Below are 20,154 nucleotides of genomic sequence, written 5' to 3'. Positions count from 1 at the left end.
GGGGCTACTTTCCGGCCGGTGGCAGAGTCGGGCTGAAGTTGTGGGGCCGGGGGAGCCATGGGGGCCACTGGCGACGCCGAGCAGCCGCGGGGACCCGGCGGGGCAGAGCGGGGCGGCCCCGAGTTGGGCGACGCGGGCGCGGCGGGGCAGCTGGTTCTCACGGTGAGGACGCCCCCGAGGAGGCCGGGGCTGGGCCTGGGCTCGGGCCGGCTGGGCCTCGGGCTCCCAGGACCCTGGCCCGCGGGCGAGAGAACGCGGCGGCTGGTGCTGCCCAGGGGGTTGGCGTTTTCGCAGTCCGACGACCTGGATTCAAATTCTGGTGCCGCCCTCTTAGCTAGGTGACGTGAGCCAGTCCTGTCAACCCCTGAGCTCCAGTTTCCTCTTCTGTAAAATGGAGATGATTAGTGCCGCCTCATAAAGTTGTTATGGGGATGGGGTGTAAATGCGAAGAAAGCGCCCAGCACACCACCTGCCCCAGCGTAGTCCCTCTGTAAACACTGGTTCCCTTCCTCCTGCCGTCCCAGAAAAGGTGGGGGTTGGGACTTTCGAGGCAGGAAACTTTACCTCAGTTCCTCCACCCCGGCAGGGCCTTGCAACCGCCGCCCTCCCGCCTATCCCAGGGTGGGAGAGGTGCTAAAAGTACCCGAGAAACAGGGGTGTCTACGTTTAACTTCATACTCACCCTCCACCTCTACCCCAGTGTCAGGGGCCTCAGTGACATCTGTTCCGTTGGTCCCCACAGAACCCCTGGAACATAATGATAAAACACCGGCAGGTGCAGCGAAGGGGCCGCCGCTCACAGATGACAACAAGGTAAGGCTGGTCCTGGGTATTTGCCTCCCAGGCATTGGCTTGGATGGCACCTTTGGGGTCCCCACTGCACCGAGGTGAAAAGAGATCATCAGCCATTAGAAAGAACACTGGACTAGGAAAGAGGAGAGTCAGCTTCTGTAACTTTGTGTGTGACCTTGGGTTGAATCATTGCCCCCTCTGGACTCATGTACAAAATGAGGAGGTATCATGGATTCAGCAGTGCCTGAGATCCCTAACGTTCACTGGGCTCTGTGGTTGAGGGCTCTAAAGAGGCAGAATAGCATGGAGGTTCAGAAAAAAGTGAGGCTAATAGTAGTATATTTCTCAGTGAAGGGAGAGAGCACAAGATGGACCTACGGGATGCTGATTATATTTCTTGACCTGGGTCGTGATTAAGTGGATGTTCACTAAAACTATTTGTTAAAGTGTATAGACTTTGTATTTCATTAAACACTTTAAAAAGTAATACTCATTTCATAGGGTTATTATGAAAATGGAATAAAGCCATACACTTGTGTAGTTTGCGCAGAACCTGGGCATGTAGCTTGTTTTCAGGTGAAGCTATCTGATACTGTCATTAAAGGAGCCTGTGTCAATAATTGGCTGGGCAGACTAGGAAAATATGTTTGGGTCATGGCCCCCGTGTCTCCCTCCTGAATGCAGTTTCACAGATCCCGCCATCTCCATGGACCTCCTCCGAGCTGTCCTGCAGCCTAGCATCAATGAGGAGATCCAGACTGTCTTCAACAAGTACATGAAGGTGAGAGCGACAGAGACCCATGGGTGGGCCTTTCCTACATAACAATCCCCCTGGCTCTCTCTAGGACGCACAGATGTGTAAAGTCTTCCAATTATGAACTCCTGAGAACTTTTACCCCCTCTCTTCGGGGGTAATTTAAATACCTCTTCTGCCAAGCTATTATGAGGACAAAATAAGTTAAGCATAATGTGCTCGGCACCATGCTTCAAATAAGTGTTTTTATTACTTGTTTTACAGTATCAACATTATTATTATTTAAAATTCCTTTCTAGGCCTCTAAGTAAACTTCTACATGACTCTACCTGATTGTCCCATAGATGCTTCAAACAGCATATTCAGAACTGAACTTTTTCTTCCTAAACCTCTTCCTCTTGTGTTTATTCATTCAAGAAGTATTTACTGAGCTCCCACCATAATAGCACTGTTCAAGGCACTGAGGATGTAATAGCGAATGAAATGAACAGTGTCCCTGCCCTCTTTAGACAGATACATACTACATTAGGGAACGCCGGAGAGAAGGGGGAGAGAGTGACCAGTGGGGAACAGTAGTGGTGTTTCATAGATTGTGTCCGGGAAAGCCACATGTGAGCAGAGACCTGAGTAAAGGGAGGGAAAAACAAGCTATGCGGACACATCAGGGGAAAGCAGTCCAGGCAGAGGGAACAAGGGCAAACGCCCTGAGGCAGGAGTGTGCTTGGCACATTCAAAGCAACAAAGTCTCCAGTGTGGCTGGAGCAGACTGAGGCAGGAGGAGGGTAATAGGAGAGGTAATCAGAGAGGAAATAGGGGCCCAATTCATGCAGAACCTTTGAGGCCAACCTTTAAGGATGTTGGGGTTTACTGAGTAAAATAGAGGCTCTTCGAGAGTTTTGAGCAAAGCACTTAATCTGAACATTTTTAAAGGGTCGCTCTGACTGATATGAAGAGAATCATCTGCAGGAGGACTAGTTAGGAGGCTTGAGATGATAGTGGCTTGAGTGTTAGCAGTAAAGGTGTTGGGAAAGAGCGAGATTCCATGTGTATTTTAAAGGTAACAACGAGCTTTGCTGATGATTCAGATGTGCAGGGTAAAAAAACAAGAGAAGTAAACTCATCAGTTATCTGCCCTGGGCAACTATAAAAACAAGCCACCGACTTGCTATGAGGAAGACAGGAATGAGCAGGGGGAATCAGGAGCTCAGTTTGGGACATGTGAAGCTTGAATGTGACTACCATTCACTTAGAAACCGGAAACCAAGGACTCTGCCTTTCTTTCATCTTCCCCATCCAGTCAGAGTCCTGTACATTCCACTTCACAATCTGTCGTGCCCTTCTTCCTTGCCTCCGCCTTGGTTCAGGCTTTCATTTTCTCTTACCCAGGCTCCTCCTGTAATCCCCAAATGCCGCTCTTCTTCCCCTCTTTCATCCCACTCTCCCTACAGATGCCAGTGACCTCTAAGGTGTAAACCTAAGGGTGTCAATCCCCTATTTAAAATCCCTCGGTGCGGGCGCCTGGGTGGCTCAGTTGGTTAAGCAACTGCCTTCAGCTCAGGTCATGATCCTGGAGTCCCAGGATCGAGTCCCGCATCAGGTTCCCCGCTCAGCGGGGAATCTGCTTCTCCCTCTGACCCTCCCCCCTCTCATGTGCTCTCTCTCTCTCTCATAAATAAAATCTTAAAAAAATAAAATAAAATAATAAAATAAAATCCCTCGGTGAGCTCTTGGGTGGCTCAGTCAATTAGGTGTATGACTTCAGCTCAGGTCATGATCTCCGGGTCCAGGGGTGGAGCCCTATGTCAGGCTCCCTGCTCAGGGGGGAGTCTGCTTCTCCCTCTGCCCCTTCCCACAGCTCGTGCGTGCACGCGTGCTCACTCACTCCCTCTCTCTCAAATAAGTGAATGAAGTCTTTTTTAAAAAAGAGAAAAAAATGGAAAGGAAAACATTTTTTCCTCAAGAAAATTTCTCTCCAGAAGCTCGTACAATTTTGTATTTATCCCAGCAGCATTTGCGAATGCCTTATGCAGGACCAGATTTCAATCTTAGGTCCAGAATCCACTTACAGTCACCCCTGTATATTCATCACACTGCCTACCTCACAGGCTGGCTGTAAAGAATCCAGATTATTTTAGCTAGCTTTCACTTAGCCAGTAATCAACATTGAACACCAGTATTAATCTCTAGTTCTTAGGGTTTTTGGTTTTGTTTTTTAAGATTTTATTGATTTATTTGAGAGAGAGAAAGAGAGAGAGCATGAGAGGGAGGAGGGGCAGAGGGGGAGGGAGAAGCAGGCTCCCCGCTGAGCAGGGAGCCTGACGCAGCACTCGATCCCAGGAACCTGAGATCATGACCTGAGCCGAAGGCAGATGCTTAACCAACTGAGCCACTCAGGCGCCCCAGAGATTTTATTTTAAAGTGACTCATCTGACTGTTCATTTAATTTGGCCTGAAGAATTTTCCTCTTCATCTCGTGAGGTTTCTAATCCACACCTTCTCGCTCTTCTCCTTGGTTAAACATTAACAATATCAGGCATTTGGACTTGGCAAATATAAAATGAAAGTACATCCCCTTGGGGAGTGCCTGGCTGGCTCAGTCAGTACAGCATGCAATTCTTTTTGTTTGTTTGTTTTTGTTTTTTTTAAAGATTTTATTTATTTATTTGAGAGAGAGAATGAGAGACAGAGAGCACGAGAGGGAAGAGGGTCAGAGGGAGAAGCAGACCCCCTGCTGAGCAGGGAGCCCGATGTGGGACTCGATCCCGGGACTCCAGAATCATGACCTGAGCCGAAGGCAGTCGCTTAACCAACTGAGCCACCCAGGCGCCCCTTTTTTTTTTTTTTTTTAGATTTATTTATCTATTTGAAAGAGAGAGAAAATACAAGTGGGGGCAGGGGCAGAGGGAGAGAGAGAAACAGGCTCCCGACTGAATGGGGATCTCACGACCCTGAGATCATGACCTGAGCTGAAATCAAGTGTCGGACACAACCAGCTAAGCCACCCAGGCTCCCCAAGCATGCAACTCTTAATCTCAGGGTCATGAGTTTAAGCCCCAGGTTGGGGAACGTGGAGCCTACTTAAAATTTAAAAAAAAAAAAAAGAAGAAGAAAAAAAAGAAAGGAAACAAAGTACGTCCCCATAGTTGTCTCCCACAGTGTATAGGTACCAGAATTTTTCTGTGTGACGCTGTCTTCTGGAGACACAACTTGGACTCTTATTATGAATGTGTTCCCAGTGCCTCCATTTGGGACCATCACCTGTCCTTCAGTGTTTTCAGGCTCTAACTGTTCCTCTTCCGCCGTGGAGGAACCTTCTGCCTTCCCTTTCCCCAGCTGATTGGGACTGCTGGTGTCCTGGGGCCCTGGCCAGGTCTCATGCCACCCATCCCACACGTTTCTTTCGGATTGAGCAAGGTCAGAATTCAGTGAGGACCTTCTACTCTCAGGATCTTTTCTGGTCTGCCCTGAGCTGTTCACTGAGGGCGCTGGCATTCTTTTTTCTTTCTACAGAGTAATATAGGTATATTATAAAAATTGAGAGACTATAAATAAGCAAAAGAAGAAAGAAATCATCCATAATGTCACCACTGTTAATTTAATATATATCCCTGTAGTTCTTTTGTCTTTCTCTCTTTGCTTGTTGCTGTTTTAAATAAATAGGCTCGGGCACCTGGTGACTCAGTCGGTTAAGCGTCTGCCTTCGGCTCAGGTCATGATCCCAGAGTCCCAGGATTAAGTCCCACATCGGGTTCCCTGCTTCTCCCTCTGACCCACCCTCTCTCGCACGCTCTCTGTCTCTCTCGCTCTCTCTCAAATAAATCTAAAAAAATAATAAATAAATAGGCTCATTCTACACCAAACTGTTTGATACCTTGCTTCCTTCACTTAGCAATATATCATAAATGCCTTTTCATGTCAAAAACATACTCTCCTATACCATCCTTACTGTAATTTTTAATATTTGCATATTATTTCCTGGTATAGATATGCCATGATTTATTTAAGCTATAATTAACATTTAGGTTATTCTCTGATTCTGTACTATTTACACCTTAATGCTGTAATGGCCATCCTCTGGGCACCTCCATGATTGTTATCCTCCTTAAGACAGGATAGGGTGGGGAAGTACAGCTGGGATCTGACTCTAGATCTGTCTGATCTGAAAGCCACATTCATAATCACTTTTCCCTTCTGTATGAGAGGAAGATAAAAGCTTCTCTTTTATATTCAGTTTCCTTCAAGTTGTTGCAAATTAGCAGGTCTTCTGACCTTGTCCTCTGCTCTACTTCTCCCTAGTTCTTCCAGAAGGCAGCACTGAATGTCAGAGACAATGTCGGGGAAGAGGTGGACGCGGAGCAGCTGATCCAGGAGGCCTGTCGGAGCTGCCTGGAGCAGGTGAGACCCAAGCAGCCAAGAGACGCACAGACGTAGGCCCAGGCTTAGTCCTCAGGGCTTTACTGAGAAGTGTGATCACTTCATTCGTGGTCCTTGGGGGGATGCCTGACAATCCACTAGCCTCCAGAGAGGGCCTGGAGCTGTTGCTGACAGAAGGGAAGTGGCTTTTCTGTACCCTGTACTGGGATTGATGCTTTCACATGCATTAGCTCATTGACACCCCAGAAGGCATATTCTAATCCCTAGTTTCCAGATGAAGAAACTACGGCTCAGAACAAGCAAGAATTAGAACAGCTGAGGACTCTCTCTGCAAGTGGTGACTTCACTCTTCAAGTCACAGCCCCTTTTGGTACCGTGGGGCCTATCTGCCTTCCTGCCTCAAGGGGTGTGCTCAGCAGAAATGACATCAAGTCTAAAAATGTCTGTGTTCCCAAAATAGAAGTGAACCTGTTTATGTGTGTCAGCTGTTCTTATTAATAGGAATTGTCAGCATCACCCAGATTCTGTGCTTAACTGTGAAACCACTAGCTGTGAGAGATGGAAATTTCTTCATACTCAGAGCCACAGAGGTTGGTTTGAACTTAGTCCTAGGAGGGTGATTCTCAGGAGATGAGAGAGTAATGTCTTCTGGGAGGTGGGCTGGCCAGCTGCCCAGGCACAGCCTCAGAAAAGAGCAAGACCAGGGCCTGAGCCTCAGCTTTGGAGAGGGCAGAACTCCATCCATTAGTGCAGTGAAAGCTGATCTGCTTCCCATGGTCTTAATTTAAGCCAACCAAACTCCTAAGAGGCCAGTTCATTACTTCACTCTGCAACTGGAGTATGTTATAATCAGTTGTAACATCTGTTGATAATAAAACATGGCAGTTTGCTAATGTTCTTACAAGTTTGAACGGAATCAAGATTAAACTGGTAAACCTTCGGTCTCAGTTGCATCCCAGAATGCTTTCTTGAGTTTATTTACCTCTCCAGCTAATATATATTGTGCGCCATTCTGTGCCAGGCCCCAGCTGCACTGTGCAAAATGGACACAGTCCTTACCCCCAGATCCCTGACATTACTCCAGTAATCATTCAATAGATCTGGAATTACGAACTGTTCTAAAAGTGCTATGAGCATAGGAGGCAATGAAGAGAGTACACTAGAAGGTACAGAGCCCAGAGGCAAAAGGGAGCGGAGTACATCCAAGGGACAGAAAGAAGCCAGAGTTGCTGGTTTTCAGAGGGTGGAGAGAATGATACTTGGTGAGGTTGGAAAGGTAAGCAGAGGCCAAATCAAGCCAAATTACAGGTGTGGAGTTTTAAGCAGAAGAGTTGCCTACTGAGATTTGCATTTTGAGAGATCGCTCTGGCTGCTATAAGGAGATTGGTTTGGGAATCTGGCCTGGAGATTGGAAGGGAAATGCATGAAACTCTTCAGGAGTGCCCGGGAAAGATGAGATGAAAGTGAACGGGGCATGATCTGTACTCCATGGATGGGTACACCTTTCCAGTCTCCTGAGTCCCCATGTCCACCTCGTGGAGTCCCTTTGCCGGTATCAGTGTGACTGGGAAGCTGGAATATGGAACAGATGGTGTATGATCAGAGCACAGGAATCGAGCACAGGAAGGTAGAAAGCCCAAAGTTCAGCTGGAAACCAGATGAATCAAGAAACTTCAAACAAGTCTTTGGACCTTTCTGTTCCTCAGTTTCCTTATCCCTAAAATTGGGAGCAAGAATCCACCACCAGTGGTTTGCTATGAGGATTAAATGAGAAAATTTATGCACACTACCAGGACCACGTGGGTGCATACAACACAGAACATTCTAGATATCAAGTACATGGGAGTTCTATTCATGATTATAGTACCCAGCTGCCTCACAACAGAGCCTGGCTTTCGGGTAGCCCAGGATACTTGAAGTTCTTTGGGGTCCCCTTGTCTGAACTGCACACAGAACTTCTTGTTGTGTGAAAAGATTCTTCACATTGGCTATGAGACAATTCGAGAAGGGTTTTTAGTTTGTTTGGGTTAAGACTTGATTTGTTTGCACTTCTGACACCACATTGACCATCTCAGTCGTGCTTCCTAATCTCCTTAGCTACCCCTTTCTGGTGATTTCCTAGGGAGAAATGGCTGACCTTATCTATAGCCCATTGCCTTGCATTTTTTGTTTGCTTGATTTTGTTTGCATGGCAGTTGTTTTTGTTTGTTCATTTTATTTATGTGAGTGATACATATCCGTTAAGAAAAATTTGGCATGGTAGTTAAGAATGCAGGCTTTCTCTTGATTTGCACTGTCCAGATATGAGTCCTGGCTTTACCACTGACTAGCTGTGTGACTTGAGGCAAGTTACCTCACCTTACTAAATCTCAGTTTTCTCATCTGCAAAATGGGTGTAGAGGTGCTGCATCATAGGATTGTTGTGAGGATTAAATGTGCTAATACTCTTAAGGCTTTTAGATCAGTAACAAGGACTCAGTAATTGTTACCTACTGTGGGTTTGTATTAAAATTAGACTATAAATTATAAGGAAGAAAATTAAAATTTCTCATAGTCTCACTGCCAGCAATAAGTTCTATTAACATTTTGATGCCTTTTCTTCATTTCCCTATGTATGTTTTTGCACATGTGCGTTCATTCACTGGAGCACTGGGAATGCAATGAAGAGCAAAAACAGACCACCCTGGAACCCATGGTCCCCTTCGGCGGCCACACTATTTCTCTGTTCCCTTTTATAGCTCGACTTTGGGAAAGGGGGCTGTCGCTGGCTCCACTTTGTAACCTCCTGTTCATTCTTTTGCTCACTTTATTCAGTCCCCACCATTTCCCTGAAACCTCTCTTATATCAGGGTCCTCAGTAACCTCCATGTTATCAAATCCTGTGGACCCTAACTGTCCTCAGTTTACCCAGCTTCTTGGTGGCATTTATCACAGGGTCATTTCATGTTTCTTGGAACACTCCTTTCTCGGTTCCAGTGCTTTGACTTGCATCCACTCCTCTTCAGCCTCCTGGACCAGCTTGCCTTCTCTTCTGTGGTTCACTCTCATACGAGCTGATTCCCTCCAGTCCTGTGGCTTTGAAAACAATTTAACTGCTGTTGATTCCCAGATGTGTATCTCAGCCCTGAGCTGCCTCACTCTTGCCTTCTTTCGATCCATTCTCACAGCAGCCAGACCCATCTTTTTAAAGATGAACCAGATTGTGTCACTCTCCTCTTTAAAACCCAGGGACTCCCCACTGCAGGCAGAATAAAACCCTGATGCCTTAACGTGACCCACAGAGCCCTACCTGGACTGGCTCCTGCCTGTTTCTTTAACTTCATCTCATCCCACCACCCCCTCACTGGCTATCTTCTAGCTGTACTGGAATCCTTTCTGCTTCTCCAGTACACCAAGCTCAGCGTCCTTGCACTTGCTGTTCTCGCTGCCCAGCATGCTGTATCCTTAACTCTTTATATAGCTGCCTCCTTTTCTTCAGATTCAGCTCAAATATTGCCTCATCAGAGAGGCCTTCCCTGGCCACTCCATCTAAAGTAGTCCTCCTAGGGAAACCTGGGTGGCTCATCGGTTAAGCATCTGCCTTTGGTTCAGGTCATGATCTCAGAGTCCTGAGATGGAGCCTGCTCAGCGGGGAGTCTGCTTCTCCCTCTCCCTTTGCCCCTTCCCTCCCCCCTCCATGCTCTCGCTCTCTCTCGCTCTCTCTCTCAAATAAATAAAATCTTTTTTAAAATAAAGTAGGGACACCTGGGTGGCTCAGTTGGTTAAGTGTCTGCTCAGGTCATGATTATTTCAGCTTATTTCAGCTCAGGTCATGATCCCGGGGTCCTGGGATTCAGCCCCACATCAGTCTCCCTTCTCGGCACGGAGCCTGCTGCTCCCCCTGCTTGTGTGCTCCCTCTCTCTCTCTCTCTCTGACAAATAAATAAAATCTTTTTAAAAATAAAGTAGCCCAGGGGCGCCTGGGTGGCTCAGTCGTTAAGCGTCTGCCTTCGGCTCAGGTCATGATCGCAGAGTCCTGGGATCGAGCCCCGCATCCGACTCCCTGCTTGGCGGGAAGCCTCCTTCTCCTTCTCCCACTCTCCCTGCTTGTGTTCCCTCTCTCACTGTGTCTTTCTCTGTCAAATAAATAAATAAAATCTTTAAAAAATAAAATTAAATTAAAATTTTAAAAAATAAAGTAGCCCCCATCTCACTCCTTTCCCCACCTCCAGTTAATCTCCATCACCTTACTTGTTGATTTCTACCACTTATTTCAGTCTGAAATTATTAATAGTTCATGACTTTATTTTTTGTCTCCCTTTCCACCCCCACCTCTGCTAAAAGCTTGAGCTTTACAAGAGTTGAGGCCTGACCTTGTTCACTGCAGTATGCCCAGCCCTAGAATATGACTCTTAATATGTGGACACTGAGTGTGTGCTGAATGTTGCAGGCGTGAATGAAGGAGGAAATGAACAAATGGCAAACGAACAAACAGGGTTCCTGCTCTCCTAAAACCTACAGCCTGGTTAGGCAGACGGGTATGAATTACAGTACCACAAAACGTGCGCATAATTCCACGCAGAGACTTGTGTGCTCTTCACTGCAATGTTTGGAGGAGGTTTAGGAGTCTAGTATTGGACTTAGCAATTGGGACCTCTACACATAGACACGAGGCAGACTGTTGTATAAATCTGGAGCTCAAAGGAGAGGCCACAGCTGAAGAGAAAAAATCATAGAGTCAACATTGTGTGTCAGCTGTACTCAGATTCTTAAAAATTACAGTGTCATCAGTTTATAGATGTTAACTGAAGCTGTGAGCATGATGAGAGCAGATAGAATACCAAATGGAAGAAGACAGAATGAACCACACTGAGGAAGATGAGCCAGCAAAGAAGGCTAAGAGAGAGTGGCCAGACAAGTAGGAAGAAAACCAGGGAGAGAGTTTCCAGTAGAGGGGAGTGCTCAGGCCCATCGAATGCTGCTCATGGGAACACAACTCTTCACATAACCTACAGGGCCCTGCCTACCTTGCCAAACTCCTCATTCACGCCTCTCTCCTCTGCCCATTATTTGCCAGGCTATCTTTTTCTTCAAACAAGCCAAGTCTGTTCCCACTTTGGGGCTCTTGGACTCCCTGCTGCTGACACGCTTCTCCTCAGCTCTTCTGATAGCTGGCTCCTTCTCCGCAGCCCAGCCCAGCCCAGAAGGCTGCCTTCTCAGCACAGCCTCCCCTGACCGCCTACTTAAAGCAGCCCTTCCCTCTGCTAATTCTCTGTCACATCTGCCTGGGGTTTTTTTCCTCCACACCATTTATCATGATCTGAAATTACCTTGTTTGTTTATTTGCTTATTATCCAGGTTGCCCGCGGAGTATAGCTCCACAAGAGCAGGGACTGTCCATGTGCCATTTAGTACTGTGTCCCCAGCCACTTCTGGACTAGGGGCTCAGTATTTATTAAATGAAAAGCAGCAGCTGTTGAGGAATATGTATTATATTAATGCATTTAGTTAGGAAAAGTAATATATAGTATATATTTACATGGAAAAAAGTAATGAAGAAGTTACATTGAAATATTAACAGTAGTTTGTGGATACAGAGATTTCAGGTTTGGTGTGGGGGTTTTTTGCATAGTTTCATCTTTAATTTTTCAGCAATGATCATTAATTATAGTTGACCCTTGAAAAAGGTAGGGGTGAGGGGCGCCGACTTCCTGCAGTGGAAAATACGCATATAAACTTTTTTTTTTTTTAAGTAATCTCTGCACCCAGTATGGGGCTCGAACTCATGACCCCAAGATCAAGAGTCACATGCTGTACCAGCTGAGCCAGCCACGTGCCCCCATATATACTTTTGACTCCAAAAACTAATGGCTTATGTTGACCAGAAACCTTACCAATAACATCAACAGTTGATTAACACATATTTTGTATGTTATATGTTTTTTCGATTGTATTCTTACAATAAAATAGAGAAAAGAAAATGTTACTAAGAAAATCATAAGGAAGAGAAAATACATTTGTAGTACTGTACTGTTTTTATCAAAAAAAAAAACTGTGTTAAGTGGGCCCGTGCAATTCAAACCCATGTTGTTCAAGGGTCAACTGTACTTAAGTTTTTAAAAAAAAAAAAAAAGATATCTATGTATATGCATATCTCGGAGTGCCTTTGTACTGGCCATGAAAACATTTCAACCCAGTTTGGAGTTTTAACCCAGCAGTTACCCACCAAAATAGTGACTGTTAACACTTGATCTTTTCCCTTCAGGCTAAACTACTGTTTTCAGATGGAGAAAAAGTAATACCCAGATTGACCCATGAGCTTCCAGGGATAAAGGTCAGAATCACTGGGTCTGGGGTGTTGCCAGGGGAGACCGATGAGGCTGGGAGGCAGGTGAACTCTGTGGGCCCAGGGAGCTTCCACATACTACCCATTCGTAGGACCAGGTCCAAATGAGGCCCAGCCCGGGGAGGGGCCGGATGGTATAGTCCAGGGCTCTGTCTTCTGCAGCCCCTGGGGACCTGCCGATCCCAGGCACTGGCTCTCCACTAACCCCTCCCTTCTATTTTCCTCCAGCGTGGCCGACAGACAGAAGAGGAATGTGCCCATCGAGGAAGCCCCGTTCCCAAAAAGGTAACTCATCTCCATGTTTTCTGGCTGGGAAAAGGCCCTGTAATTCCAAAAGAAGGTAGAGGGCTTCCTCCATGCACCGTGGGGCCTTTCTAGCATGAGAGGCAGGCCCCCTGGAGATTGTTAACTCTCCCTGTTCACTCTCAAGCCTCATTTGGTCTCTTTGGAAAACCATCTCCACCAAGTGACCCTAGACCTGCCAGTGGCATGGGGTGGGGCTTCCCACGTGGTCAGGCCTCTGACAGCTGTTCTTTCTGGCAGAGGAAGGGACGGCCTCCTGGACACATGCTGTCAAATGATCGGGCAGCCGCCGGCATGGTGTGAGTAGGGGCCAGCAGTGCAGGGAGAGCAGGGAGGGGGTGGGCCTGGAGGGAAAGAGGCCAGAGCTCCTCACCTGCCGAAATCAGATCCAGCTGTTTAAGTCACCATGGAGGAGGGTTAGTCTAGTTTGAGGGGTGGGGAAAGAAGGCAGCAGGGAGGACACTATTTTATCCTGCTTTTGCCCCAGAACTGTTCAGCCCAGCTTCATTAAATACCAGAGGTGTTTTTATTGTTAGTACACATTGAATGCTCATAACGTGCTGTAACTGCTCTAAATATCTTATATGCTTTACCTTCTAATCCTTACAGCCGCCCTCTAGTGAAGGTATAGTTAATTTTGTAAATCAGGAGACAGACTCAGAGGGGCGCCTGGGTGGCTCAGTCAGTTAAGCATCTGCCTTCGGCTCAGGTCATGGGATCGAGCCCCGTGTTGGACTCTCCGCTCAGCGGGGAGCCTGCTTCTCCCTCTGCCTGCTTGTGCACTCTCTCTCTGTCTGACAAGTAAATAAAATATTTCTTTAAAAAAAAAAAAAAAAAAGGAAACAGACTCAGAATTTTTGTCCAAGGTCAACCAGCTAATAATGAGCACAGTTGTACTGCAAAGGTTTTTGAAGCAACAGAATCTTTTCTTCAAATAAAACTCTACGTGGAAGTCTAATCGAGAAAGCCACACCGGTTTGGTTGGGAGCCGCAGGGACAGTCTGAAACCACTGGCTTAGGAGACGGAGCAGTAAGGTCGTCACACCATGGCTTGCCCCCCCGCCCCGTACCTGCCCCCTCCGAAGCAGCTCTGCGGCTCACAAACACAGGACGGGGGGCAGCTGCTGTTGTTCCCTCCTTTTCACAGAGAAGGAAACGACATCTCAGAGAGCTTCCTGGACCTGCCCGTGTGGCTAGGTAACCTCAGAGTCAGTCCTAGAATGGCGTTTGCCTTTGTACGTCCTCCAGTGGCTTACCAGGAGGAAAGACCGCCAGGGCCAAAGTGAGAGTGTGTGAGGAACTCCCACCACCACCAGCAGGCTTTGTTCCAGTCCTAGGCCTCACCTCAGGGAAGTCACCTTTCTTCTTTCCTTCCAATCAGATGGAAACCAAAATCCTGTGAACCAATTCGCCGAGAAGGCCCCAAGGTACGATTATGTGAGCATGGGAATGACCGCTATCTCGGGGAGACCCACCGTGAGGGAAGAGGCTGAGGGATGTGCCACACGCCATTCCAGAGCCACCCCCCACCTGTTCCCCAACCCCCACCCTGCACCAGCACCCCCACTGGCCTCCCAGAAGGATCTTAAACAGGGATTGGAACTAAGGGTGCTTAATATAGGATAGGCCCTGCCCTAAATCTTTTGTATGTCATCTCATTTGATCTTTATAACAATCTTATGAGATAGATTCTGTTACTGTTCTGTGGTGTAGCATATTAAGTGTAGTTATCGTATACACTTAATAACCTTGAACTTATATTAAGGCTCAGAGACCTGCCCAGAGTCACATAGCTGCTAAATGGTCAAGCCAAGTCTCAAAGCCAAGGTCCATTGCAACCAGACACTATGCTCTTAACCATTAGCCTCTGTTGCCTCCAGAATAGTTGTTTGCAAGCTCTTTTAGCAATAGAATCCTTTCTTCAAATAAAATCACGAGTGGAAGCCCAGTAAAGTAAGTGAAAGCTCCACTGGCCTGGTGGAGGCTCTGTCCAGTAGAAAACTTCCGCCGCCTGTGGTACTGGCCGTCTCAGCTCTCACGCTGGTGACCGTGCCTTTCGTCTTAAACTCTGCTCCCTTCAAGCCAATAATCCTGCATTTCCCTGATGTTTCTGTAACTCTCCAGACATCCTTTCTCTCGAGTTCCTCTTCCTCAGCAGTGACCCATATACATGGGCGTCCCTCAGAATTGTCTCGCTGGCCCACTCCTGCCTGTAAAATTTCTGTGAATGCTCTCAATCATTCACTCTTAGGATTTCAGGGACCAGTGTGTGGTGAAGTCGCCATACCTTTGTCCCTCACGTCTCTTTCTGGTGTAGAATTTATGTCTCCTACCGTCTGCTAGACCTCCCTGCCTGGAATTTCTGTAGCATTTCAAACTCAGCCTATCCAAAATTGCAGTCAGAATCTTTCCTCATAGACCTTCTTTGACATTCTCTGCTTTAGTCATCTTTCCCTCTTCCCGTCTATATCCACTCGAGTCCTGGCTGATCCTGCCTCCCACATTGCTCACAGCTCCTCTTCCCTCCTTGTCATCCTTACTGCCATCTGAGCTCAGAGCCTCATCTTCTCTCAGAAGTGCTTTAGTACAGGGGCGCCTGGGTGGCTCAGTCGTTAAGCGTCTGCCTTCGGCTCAGGTCATGATCCCAGGGTCCTGGGATCGAGCCCCGCATCGGGCTCTCTGCTCAGCGGGAAGCCTGCTTCTCCCTCTCCACTCCCCCTGCTTGTGTTCCTTCTCTCGCTGTGTCTCTCTGTCAAATAAATAAAATCTGTAAAAAAAAAAAAGAAATGCTTTAGTACAGCAACCTCTAAACTGCTCCCAGCCTATAGTCTTGCCATTTCGAATCCATTAGCCATGTGTGGGCGAGTGAGCTGTCTTTAAAGCAAATCTGGCTCTCCCTGTTTAGAGACCTCAGTGACTCCGCATGACCTACAGAATAAAGTGCAGACCCCTAAAAGCAGGCCCAGGCCTCTAGCCCCTGTCTGCCTCTCCAACCTCATCTGTTGCCACTCCCTAATCCGTGCTCTCTCCTTTTAGCTACACGGAATCGCTCGTGGTCTCTCCAGCCTGCCAAGCCCGCTCTCACTTCCTCTCATTTATACTGAACTGCCCTTTCTTCCTCCCCACTGCCCTTCCAGAATTAACCTGAGAATTACCTCTGTAAGGGAGCCTTCCTGTTGCCCTCCCCCATGGCATCCCTCTCACCTGGCATCTGTATCCCTGTCTGTCTCATGCTGGTACAATTATCTATACATAATTTCTGTGGCCCCCAGAAAGCAGAGACTGTATCTTACTCACCTCTTTATCCCCAATATCTAGCCCAGCATATTGTCAGTACTTGGTTTCTTGAATCAGCTGTTTGGAATAGTGGACAAGGATGGTGGTAGGAGAAGGCAGGAGAAGAGTATTTCCATCCTGCCCACCAGGTAAACCTCACCCTCACCAGCCTCTCTCTCTTTTGCACAGTGGGACCCAGCCCGGCTGAATGAATCTACCACGTTTGTGCTGGGATCTCGAGCCAACAAGTAAGTTCCAGAGCTTTGGCACTGAGGGAGGGGACAACTTGGGGGCCTACCCCTAGGACTGCAGCTGCTGGATTCCTTACCACCCCTCCGTTCCTTTTCAGGGCCCTGGGAATGGGGGGCACCAGAGGAAGAATCTACATCAAGCACCCGCACCTCTTTAAGGTAGGTGAGTGCTGCGAGTCAGGCAGGCCGTTGCAGTGTGTGCGGTGGGAGCTGTGGATGGCACAGAGAAGCTTGGAACAAACACTGATCTGGGAGTCAGGACTTCTGTGTTCTAGTTACCCCTCTGCCCTTAACCTTTACCTTTTGTAATTTACTGAACATTCTGCCCCTCAATAACAACTGCTTTCCTTGTGTGCTTATTGCGGACCAAACCGGGTTTCAGGTGCTGCACTTTATCTCAGGGAGCTATCCTTTAAAACAGAGATGGCTCTCATTGTTTTACAAATTAAAACATAGGGGCGCCTGGGTGGCCCAGTCGTTAGACTTCTGCTTCAGCTCAGGTCATGATCCCAGGGTCCTGGGATCGAGCCCCACATTGGGCTCCCTGCTCAACGGGAAGCCTGCTTCTCCCTCTCCCACTCCCCCTGCCTGTGTTCCCTCTCTCGCTGTGTCTCTCTCTGTCAAATAAATAAATTTAAAAAAAAAAAATTAAAAATTAAAACATAAAAAAAACAAAAACAGGGGTAAAGAAAGGCTAAGTGACTTGCCCAAAGTTACTCAGCCAATAAGCGATGAGTAGGATTCCAGTCTGGGTCTGTCTTCAGCAAAGCCTGAGCTCTTCCCCATTACCTTATTCAATTGTCTATAAAATAAAGAGGTTGGAGCAAGGCAGCAGTTCTATCGCTTTTCAAAGAAAGGTACTTAAGTCTCTACTATTTAAGAAAATAATGGGGGGGGCATGATATCAGTCACCCTCTTAAATGAATTTGTGTTTCTTCAGTCACAAAAGTATCCAAATATATTAGAAAATAGCGCATGTGTGTTCAAGACCTGTTATTGCACCCGTCCGTAAGGCTTGGGGTCCCAGAATTACAGCCCTGCCTACTACATTCTGTGCAAGTTCAGGTTCTTTGAAGGGTGGACCTGCTTCTTCTTTTTAAGTCTTACATCCTGAGATCCTCAGCACCTAGACAGTGTGGCCTACTTGCTACTTCATTTTCCTTTCAGTGTCTTCACTTTTGCTGTTCCCTCTGATGACCTTCCCCCTACCCCCCGGCTTATATCTCTGCCTGACTCTTCTGTAAGATCCACCTCTTCCAAAACCCTTCATGCATCATCCCCCAAGTGTATGTGCTCTGGAACTTCCTTGGAACTCCAGTAGCACAATGGTTAAGAGTATGGTTTTAGTTCTGGTTCCGCTACTTAGTAACCATGTGACCTTGGGCAAGTAGCTTCACATTTCTTTTTCTTTTTCTTTCTTTTTCTTTTCTTTCCTTTTCTTTCCTTTCTTTCTTTTCTTTTCTTTTTTTTTCTTTTCTTTTCTTTTCTTTCTTTTCCTTTCTTTTATTTCTTAATTCAGTTTAGTTAATGTATAGTATATTATTAGTTCCAGAGGTAGGATTTAGTGATTCATCAGTTACATATAACACCCAGTGCTCATTCCATCAAGTGCCCTCTTTAATGCCCCATCATCCAGTTACCTTACCCCCCCACCTCCCCTCCAGCAGCCCTTAGTTTGTTTCCTAGAGTTAAGAGTCTCATGGTTTGCCTTCTTCTCTGTTTTTATCTTATTTTATTTTTCCTTCCCATTTCTGAGCCTGTTTTGTTATCTACAAAAAGAGAATGATACAGTCCAACCTTATAGGATTGGTAGAATTAGGGGAGAGTGCAGCAAACCTCCCAGCGCACTGCCTGGCACATAGCAAGGGCTTCGTGAATGTTCGATATTACCAGCACATATTCCCAATTCTTCGATCTGCCGTTTGTAATAAACTGCCGACCCACACTCATTACCAGTGGGAACGATCTCGCACTATAATCTTTCCAGTCTAAGAAGTGGAGGGAAAATGTTTTTGTTGTTTTAATTCTCTGTTCGTGACGACAGGCATCTTTTCACTCATTTAGCATCCATTTGTATTTCTTCTGTAAACTGCCTCTTGTATCTTTTGCCCATGTTTCTGTCTTCCTAAAGGCATTATTCAAATTTTTCTTTTCCTTTTTAACTTTTTTTTAATTATAGAAATAACATACAAAACCCATTCTTATTGTAAAAAGACTCAATATGCAGAAGCTAATAGGGAACAAAACACAAAGTTCCCTTCATCCTTGACTCCGAGTCTCCTCCCCTCGAGGCCACCACCACCAGCATGGCAGCATTCTCCAGGCCTCCCTGTGCACACACATGGGTGTGGGTGTGTATATGGCCTTCAGTGATATTTTATGTTATTGACTATACATGTCAGTAGCAATAATACATCTATAACTACATATTGTTCTCTGATTTTATTTTTTTCACCCCAAAATTCATCTGTTCATTGAACACATATTTGTTGAGTGCTAAGCATTCTCAAAGTGCTAGAGATACAGCAGTGACAAAATGGACACACAAAACTCCTTGCCTTCACAGAGCTAAAATTCTAATACACGGCCAGGTATGGCCTGTGGGCCAAATCCAACCAGGAGCCTGTTTTTGTCCAACTCAAGTTTTTTATATTTTTAAAGGGTGATTTAAAAAAATAAAAATGGGGGTGCCTGGCTGGCTCAATCAGTGGAGTGTGTGACTCTTGATCTCGGGGTTATAAGTTCGAGGCCCACGTTGGGTGTAGAGGTTACTTAAAAATAAAATCTGTAAAAACAATTAAAAAAATTAAAATGAAGGATATGCGACAAAGATGTATGTGGCCAGCAAAGCCTAAAATATTTACTAGCTGGCCCTTTACAGAAAAAGTGAGCTGACCACTATAAATCTGTGGATGATATCTTAAAAGATTTGTCCATGTTATTAAGTTTCCCTCATTTTATTTCTTTTTTTTTTTTTTAAGATTTATTTATTTATTTATTTGACAGAGAGAGACACAGTGAGAGAGGGAATACAAGCAGGGGGAGTGGGAGAGGGAGAAGCAGGCTTCCCGCCGAGTGGGGAGCCCGATGTGGGGCTCGATCCCGGGACCCTGGGATCATGACCTGAGCCGAAGGCAGACGCTTAATGACTGAGCCACTCAGGCACCCCCTCATTTTATTTCTAACAGCTGTGTAGAATTCATAAAATGGCTATTCCATAATTTATTTCATTATCCCCCTATTAGTGGATATTTACGTTTTTCCAACAGCTTTGCTATTACAAACAGTGCTAGTCCAAACATCCCTTGTGTACATGTGTGGGTGATTCTGCAGGATACATCCCTGGAAGTGGGATTGAAATTGGGTTAGAAAATGCATACTCTTATTAAATTTTTTTTATTAATATTTATATTACTTGGGAAGTGAAATATTTACACGCAAAGGGTAGTATACCATACAGATTTCTCAGCTTTGTCTCTATTTCAACTGTCCTACCTATTTTATAAAATCTACCTTTATTGAGCACTTTGTGTCAGATACTGTCTTTACCACTTTTTATGCACTATCTCATTTATCCTTAACAAGCTTCTAAATATTGATACTGTTTGTTTCACAGATGAAGAAACCGAGTCTCAAGGAAATTACTGCCCAGGTTGACACCATCTACTAAGAGGAAGGAACCAGAATTTTTTTTTTTTAAGATTTTATTTATTTATTTGACAGAGAGAGAGACAGCGAGAGAGGGAACACAAGGGGAGTGGGAGAGGGAGAAGTAGGCTTCCCGCTGAGCAGGGAGCCTGATGCGGTGCTCGACCCAGGACGCTTGGATCACGACCTGAGCCGAACGCAGACGCTCAATGACTGAGCCACCCAGGCGCCCCAGAACCAGAATGTAAACCTAATTCCAAAACCAAGTTCTTAACCACGGTGCTATTCTGCTCCCCCCAGAGCATGACCTGTCCTGATTTTTGTTTCGGAAAATATGGTCACCATAACAGTTCATACGTGTGGTAAACTACCTCAGGTCATTTTTCGAAAAAGAGTAGAGCTCTGGAATAATAGTCACCAGTCTGGGGTGC

At 46.2% G+C, this 20,154-nt stretch overlaps 1 protein-coding gene across 1 annotated transcript in view; it reads left to right on the top strand.

Moving 5' to 3' along the window:
- The first annotated feature begins 1 nt into the window (after window position 1).
- Window positions 2–20,154, top strand: part of DNTTIP1 (deoxynucleotidyltransferase terminal interacting protein 1) — a 23,214-nt gene continuing 3,061 nt past the window's right edge. The window contains exons 1-10 of the mRNA XM_081832668.1: window positions 2–162; window positions 743–813; window positions 1,477–1,573; window positions 5,843–5,941; window positions 12,165–12,233; window positions 12,474–12,530; window positions 12,789–12,847; window positions 13,930–13,975; window positions 16,014–16,072; window positions 16,174–16,234. Coding sequence (XP_081688794.1) covers window positions 58–162; window positions 743–813; window positions 1,477–1,573; window positions 5,843–5,941; window positions 12,165–12,233; window positions 12,474–12,530; window positions 12,789–12,847; window positions 13,930–13,975; window positions 16,014–16,072; window positions 16,174–16,234 — 723 coding nt within the window. The 5' untranslated portion in view covers window positions 2–57. The remainder of the gene's footprint in view (window positions 163–742; window positions 814–1,476; window positions 1,574–5,842; window positions 5,942–12,164; window positions 12,234–12,473; window positions 12,531–12,788; window positions 12,848–13,929; window positions 13,976–16,013; window positions 16,073–16,173; window positions 16,235–20,154) is intronic.

This window comes from Leptonychotes weddellii, chromosome 10 (genome assembly GCF_054177405.1).
Source record: "Leptonychotes weddellii isolate Sample4059 chromosome 10, ASM5417740v2, whole genome shotgun sequence".
Classification (NCBI taxonomy): Eukaryota; Metazoa; Chordata; class Mammalia; order Carnivora; family Phocidae; genus Leptonychotes; species Leptonychotes weddellii.
This window is presented reverse-complemented; position numbering and strand designations above follow the sequence as displayed.